General features: G+C 34.5%; 1 protein-coding gene across 2 annotated transcripts; it reads right to left on the bottom strand.

The window, feature by feature from the left end:
* Positions 1 to 553: 553 nt before the first annotated feature.
* Positions 554 to 6898, bottom strand: LOC145556357 (homeobox protein ATH1-like). 2 transcript variants are annotated; one of them, XM_081618007.1, is made up of 5 exons: positions 6693 to 6898; positions 2695 to 3960; positions 2247 to 2593; positions 1197 to 1257; positions 554 to 1025 (listed from the first exon to the last, which is right to left on the bottom strand). In XM_081618007.1, exons 2-5 carry the CDS (start codon positions 3787 to 3789, stop codon positions 846 to 848), a joined length of 1683 nt encoding a protein of 560 aa, XP_081474133.1. In that variant the 5' UTR covers positions 3790 to 3960; positions 6693 to 6898; the 3' UTR covers positions 554 to 845. The 2 variants fall into 2 exon arrangements, with proteins under 2 accessions (XP_081474133.1, XP_081474132.1); XM_081618006.1 differs by lacking the exon at positions 6693 to 6898 and adding an exon at positions 5688 to 6021.
* Between the last annotated feature and the right edge of the window lie 203 nt (positions 6899 to 7101).

Below are 7101 nucleotides of genomic sequence, written 5' to 3'. Positions count from 1 at the left end.
TTTAAAATTATGAGTTAACGCACAAAAAAATATTAAAAGAGTGAGAACGCATCTTAAGATTTGGAAATTCCCCAAGGCCGAAAGTCCATAATAGGACTTAAACCATTTCTTTGGAAGAATAAGAATATTCCAACGAGTATCCTTGATTCTTCATGTTGGGAAGCATAAATTCCATCAAAAGCAAGGAAAAATGCCCATTATTTAAGAAAATAAGATCTTATTATAATATGCTAATATTATGCTATTAATGAGTCAAAAATAATAGAATTAAATTCTCACCCTTTTTGCAACATTATTAGCATTGTTTGTCTCTTCTTTAAGCATGGAATGGTCATGTAAATCCAAAATTTGGAATTCCACAATTATGTGAATATGACATGATAAGCTGTTGGCAGCTTGTTAGCAATAGAATAGTAGTTTAAAAGATACTTTTACGATATTCTTTATTCGATTGTGTATATAGGAATACAACGTGTACCAAATATAATGACTCGTCGTGCACATTTCTTTAGGTATACTTGAATGTATGATAGAATTTGCAAACATCCTTCAACATAGTCATTATATTCGAACAAGTTTTTTATAATTCTCTTACAAAATTATCAAAATGTGATTCTTAGATTCTACCCAAATGCTAATCAAGACAACCCTCAGAACCAAAGAAAGCTGGCAAAATTGTAGCAACCAAGGAAGTAGTGAAGTCCTCAAATAAGCATTTATGTACAATTGCATTAATCTTCTACGCAATAGCTAATACTATATACTTACTATATAAACATATGTAATTTATATTCATATTCACCTTACCAAGTAGCTAAAGCCTACCAGTAACTGCACTGCCCTTTTCAATTGCTGAATCTCTGATCGTAGTCGTAGATCCTTAATTGGCTTCTACTATTGTTACTACTATTGCTGGTTCCTTCGTCGTTTTGTTGGCTTCCCTTTTTCTTTTTTATTTCTGCACACATATCTTCAACTAGAGGCTTCCAGAGACGAACACGGGCATTGATGAACCAATTCGAAACCTGTTATGATATTGCATCAGTTGTATAGCATGATATTTGCATCAATGAACTACTAGTATGTTATTACTGAAGTAACAATGAAAATGTAGAGCATGGTATTTGCATCAGTTGTACGTTTCAGATGCGTGCTATAATTTTGCACTTAAGATTGTAAAAAGAATGTAATTATACCTGGCTTCTTGTTAATCCACTTTTAATAGCAAGCAAGTGCTTCTCTGCATCTTTAGGATACCTGAAAACCAACAGAATTCAGAATTTTTTTCCTACTCAGAAAATTTTGCACCATATTAAAATCGAGATCAACAGATTTAAGTATAACTAAGCCAAATCATTATGATTATGCATACGAAATGACTTATAACAGTCATAAGATTAGTTTCAAAGTAAAGTTGTCAGACCAAAACATGCAGCATCTCGGCATCTGTAGTTGAACTTCAGATATTGCATTGGGAAAGATTAACATTAGCAAGATTGTCATGAAAATCTTAATGAACTAAAACAAACGGAAGGAGAAGTAAAGACATTATAACTTGAATTGATAGAGCATAACAAGTAGGTTTAATGCTTAGAACGAGAGCTCATTATCAGAACCCTTCACTGTTTGTCCGCTTCTTCCAATTTAGTTCACCAGGAAGGCACGACAAAAGAATACTACTTCTTGAAGGTGTGATTGAAACCAGAATAGTCAATTACTACTATAATAAACAAGAAACACTTTTTACTAGAAATCTGATCAGTAAGAACCTAATATGTTTTCTTCACAGGATTTTTTTGACATGGACCACTATGAATCTGGAATGGTGTTATTCTAACAACGAATAAGGTGATTTCAGAGGCATCAAAGTTTTCGGTTTTCCTTGCTATGCTCAGATGTTACAAAAAGGTAACCTTTGACACTTGAAATGGACTTTTCAACTCAAAATTTGAGATGTTCTAAGAGTAATAGTACACTTGTTCACTAGTCACTATAAAACTCATGTTTGTAGTGCCTTCAAAACTGCTAGTTATAAAAATTGATAAGCAGAATGATTACAGCATAATTTCAATCAGTCAGAGAAATGATGCAGAGTTAAGAAAGAAATGAACTATTATCTAGTTGATACCTCCTAGAAAAGTTTCTAATTCTGTCACTGCTGAAAACAAACCACAGATAATGTGTAGTCAAGAGGAAAACAGGCAAATCTCAATCCATGTACATAAAGAAGTTAAAAAAACACTCACGGGTGAAGAAAGTTGTCGAACATCCATGCTCGTAATACTGAAACAGATCTCTCTGGCAAGCCTCTCTGAGGTCTCCAGAGTTGATCTTTTCTCTTCAATTGCTGGATCGCCCACTGCTTATGAATGAAAGATTTGTCAATGGTTATCCCACTTTCTCGAGCATTTCCATTATCCATTCCCATTGCTAGGATTTGATTGCTAATCCTCTCCCTCAGATTTTTGTAGAAGAATGAGATTGTTTGAAGGGCAAAACAAGAATGTAATTGAGGGTCCAGTTCAGTTGCAGCATGGAATGCAGATATTACCATGTGTATCTCATCTAAGCAGCGATTATACCGATCATCCACCTGCAAGGTACAAATGTGAAGAATTAGACATGTTGGCCAAGTCAAGAAAACAAAGATATGCATGAGGTTATGATTATATATAGGCAAAGTTGACAGCCTACCATTTGTAACAGAGCTAACATCTGTGACCTCTTTGAACTTCCGGCTGGAACTTCAAATAATCCATCATTGTCATGAAACTCGTTGGTATTCTTGAATGAAGCCCCCGGATCAAAGAAGTTGTTAGAAGAGAAAGGATGACTTGAACTCGAGTTCACTAAACTTTTATCACCGTTATAACTGTTCTTGTCTAAACTGTCAAGTGAGTAACTTGAGATTTCTGAAAGAATTTGCTGCATCACTGAAACATATCTCGAGCCAGGTGTTACTGGTGGGAACTGGACAGGCCTATTTTTAGAAGTGCTACCAAGGGAGAGCTCCTTGCTGCGATGAGATTTGTGTTCTGAGCCTAACCTAGTTTGAGACTGAGAACTGTTAATAACACCAGAGCAACTCAAGTCCGAGGGAAGAGACGGCTCACAAGTAGCAAGACTCAGAGAGAGCTCATTATGAGATCTAGAGGTTCCATAAGGATGACTTGTGCAAACATGTGTGGAGCTTGGCAATACCCACTCATTATTTGCAACTTGACTTCCATTGAATCGTATTGGTTCAAGTTCAGAAGTTGATGGTCTCCAGTTCATTTCTTGCTGCATCAGAAATCTGTTATGGTCCCATTTGTCATTTACATCACCAAACGAACCATCATAGCCACTGTTTAGAGTGGTTGGAATGGAGGAACTTGAGGCATAGGAGCAGCCACCTGAGAACATTGCTCTTAGAGATTCGGATGGAACCTCTTGTTGAAGAGAAATTATTGAATTGTTCGCATCATTATTGAATCCATTTCTGCTGGCTAGAATGGTAGGTAATGAACCAGAAGTAAAAGAGGCGTCTCCCAAGCAACGCTCTTCATAATTGAAGTTACCTCGGTTTATTAGTCCATCAAAGCAGACAGTTTTATCAGCATGCATATCTTTAAAGGATTGCCCTTGAAAAGATGGAAGCGATGGAAGTCCAAGCATGCTGTCATTCTGAGAGTGCAGTTGATAGAAAGCAGTTCGAAACTGTGACTCTGACAATGATTGAGGCATTCCATCAATGACTGTAGGTATACAGCTGGGAAGATCTAACTGCATATGTGGCTCACTGTCCATGATCTTCAACCAGTAAATCTTTCAGATTATTGCAACAAACAAATCAGGCATTCACCTCACCAGGTAGACAGCGCCATGGTTCACCACCCACGTTTGGTAAGCCTGTGTGCCGGTATCAGCTCAGGTCAATCATCTACAGAGATTATAGACTTGCAAATTTCATTAGTTTACCTGGAAATAAGACAATATAAAACACTGTCATGACAGTACAGTTGCGGCTTTATATGAGCCCTGAAGAATGGAACTTGGGAAACATCACCATTTGCAGGCAACACAACCATTGCAATTTTCTAGCTAAGATTTTTAAGAATATGATGAAACATGAGTTCAATGTACATTGCTTTAGCACCGTATTAAACAAAAGCATAAGATAGCACAACTATATCTACAAACACGAGGTCTGTTGAATATGCATTCGTTACAGAAATCAACATGTAAATTCACTGGTCGATTATGTATTTATCAAACAAGCATGTCTATAAATAAGAGGGATCGCTCAAACTATAGCAGATTAGCTATGAGAGACAACAATAGATAACTCCCAATTGTCATCGAAAATGAGAGCATTGACAATTCAGTCTTCTTGACACTAAATATGCTGGAGCAGGACACAAACAAGACTATGCTTGATTTAGTTGGTAGTATTTCTAAGATGGTAGCACCATAACCATTTTGCACACAACTAGTTTGGCAAATCAAGCCTTCAGAAGAACTTTTTCGCTATTCACCTCAAAGCAACACTTTATGCCATCTCCAAGTATATTTCCTCCCTTTCCTAATAATGTACCTAAAATGAATAAAAGAACATCCACAACCCGGTCTCTCAAAGCTCGTCACAATCTCACATAATAAAATGAAGTTTACAAAAACACCTCCAAGGTTAATATAATTATAATTCTACGAAATACAAAGACATTTATGGGGTGCTTGTACTAAGTGGGAATGACAATAGAAGGTTTAAGTTTAAGATCCCATGTTTGTTCATTACGAAGGAAACGACGAGTAGGATTAAGATTAGAAGGGTCCCTATACCAATCAACTACAAAAGAATGGAACAAGTACTAAAGCTAGGGAATTCAAGTGTAAAGTCTAAAGCAATCGATTTCACAATCATCCTCCCTCTGACATAATCCATGAGGATAAGGGTAACCAGGCCATATCACATAGTTGTAGCAATGCATTAGAAATTTTCATTATTTTCCTTCATTCTTTTTTCCTTTCATCTCTAGAACAAACTATCAAGCAAACAATCCAAAGACAAAACACAACACTTAACTTCTTCTTACAGATTTGGCTTATCAACCATGTCTAAATTATATTGTAAGTTTGTAACACTAAAACATATTAGCACACTTCTAAACTCCATATCCACCCAAAATTTGCATCAATTGGAAAGAAGTGGGACAGTCAATGAATATATAATAACAATTCAACAATAACAAGAGCATTCAAATGTGCACAGGTTCTAGTAAGTGAAATATGATGGAGTCATATGAAACACTCATCATTCTAACATATCAAAAAAAAAAAAATTACAAGTATATCACACTAATTTTAAGTAAAATACAGTTATCCTCAAGTTTGTAAGGCAACAGTAAAACCCTCAAAAATTGAAGGCAACATATTTTCTTAGAATGAATTAATATGCATCTTTTACACAGGATCAAGTCAAGATACTAAATGTGCCACTAAAAAGCAAGATAACAAGAATAAAAAAAACATCTGAAACAGAGAATTTTTTAAAAAAGCAACAAGCATTTTAAGAAAGTTCAAGTTACAAATGCCATAATATAAAAGTTTAGCTCATATTATATACAGGGTAAGTATTACTTAAAATAAAGTTGGCATCAAATCATGAACACTAAAGTAAAAGAAAATCATATACAAAAAGAACTAACCTTTCTTTACAGTTCTTCTTAAGAGCAATTAAAAAACATCTCAACTTTTGCCACTCAAAAACTATGCCAAAAGTAAACAAAACAATGAAGAGGATCAAGAATATTCAAGCCACCAAATGACCCAAATGTAAGTAAGACTTGATTGATTTTACAACCAAATCTAAAAAACCTCAGAAATTGAAGTGAAGGATTTGAAATGAGTGTTGAGAGTTCCTTTTTATATTAGATAGAAAAATAATTATAGCCCTTCCCAAATGTGTTTCCTAAGGACTACCCAAAACAAGAAATCATTGGTTGCCTCTTTTCCCTCCAACAGTGCTACAATTGTAAAATTGTGATTCTAAAGGAAAGTGCCACTTGTGAAATAGTTCCCCATTGACAATAGTACAATACCCTCAACTCAAAGGTCGGATTAGTCAAAGTCTAATAAGTTTCTGATTACTAGGTAGCTTATCGGCTTAACAATCTAATAGTAAAAAAAATTGTAAAATGAAAAAGGAATAGGAAATAGGACTTGTCCCTTTGATAATATTTCCGGCTCAACTTTAGATTAGTCAGAGTTTAGTAAGCGGTTGAATATGGAGTACTTTTAAACCTGAATTAAAATTGAGGGAAGGGAATAGTAAAATGAAAAAGGAAACAGGAAATGGTTTTTTTTTTTTTTCCACTTGACTTTGAAGAATCAAACAACCCAACTGAATTAAAAAGCAAAAATCCAAATAATTTTTTCACAGAAATTACTACTGTATTACACTATTCGAAGTAAAATACACAAGTGTAAGTCCAAAGTAAAGGAAACCCATTTCAGAGAACCAAATTAAAAGAAGGAATATTGCATATATAGTGTCAAAATTTTGCCATGAAAAAATTTAATTTAAAGGGTAAATGGACCCATAATTCAGGATAAAGAAAAGAAGAACAACCACACACGTTACACAATTGCAAAAACAACAACAAAAAAAATCAAAAATCAAAAAAATCAGAGAATTTGGAGAGAGAAATTACATTACTTGGTGCAGTTCCACTCATTTCTTTTGCAGGCTAAAGAGGGTCCCATTTTTATTTTTATTTTATTTTTATTTTTTGGGGATTGATTTCTCTTTTTATCCTGATCATGAGTCTAAATTATCTGGGTCACTGCAATTATAATGATGATCAAAATTTATAGCTGGATTCTTTCACTTTCTGATCAAAGTTCTGTTCATGGCAGAAGTTTTTTTTTTTTTTTTTTTTTTTTGGGTTTGTGAATTATAAAAAGGGGAAAAAGTAGGATACTTTATAGACCCATTTAGAGACAAAATCCTTGAGCTCATGTGATTGAGAAAGATGAGTAAAATTTTGGATTTTAGGGGTTTTCAGGAGGTTTTGAAATGTGGTACGAGGGTTTTAGGTATTGGGTTTTTGAGGGAAAGAT

This window comes from Chenopodium album, chromosome 8 (assembly GCF_948465745.1).
Source record: "Chenopodium album chromosome 8, dcCheAlbu1.1, whole genome shotgun sequence".
In the NCBI taxonomy this organism is placed as follows: domain Eukaryota; kingdom Viridiplantae; phylum Streptophyta; class Magnoliopsida; order Caryophyllales; family Amaranthaceae; genus Chenopodium; species Chenopodium album.
Note: the sequence above shows the minus strand (reverse complement) of the source record. Positions and strands in the feature narration are given on the sequence as shown.

What these genes read in the sequence shown, in the direction of transcription:
- LOC145556357 (XM_081618007.1), bottom strand. Translation starts at nt 3,789, where the DNA reads ATGGACAGTGAGCCACATATGCAGTTAGATCTTCCCAGCTGTATACCT. An exon ending in TGTTAGCTCTGTTACAAATG is followed by an intron (nt 2,594 to 2,694) that starts GTAGGCTGTCAA and finishes TGTACCTTGCAG; the next exon opens with GTGGATGATCGGTATAATCG. An exon ending in GTGGATTAACAAGAAGCCAG is followed by an intron (nt 1,026 to 1,196) that starts GTATAATTACAT and finishes ATATCATAACAG; the next exon opens with GTTTCGAATTGGTTCATCAA.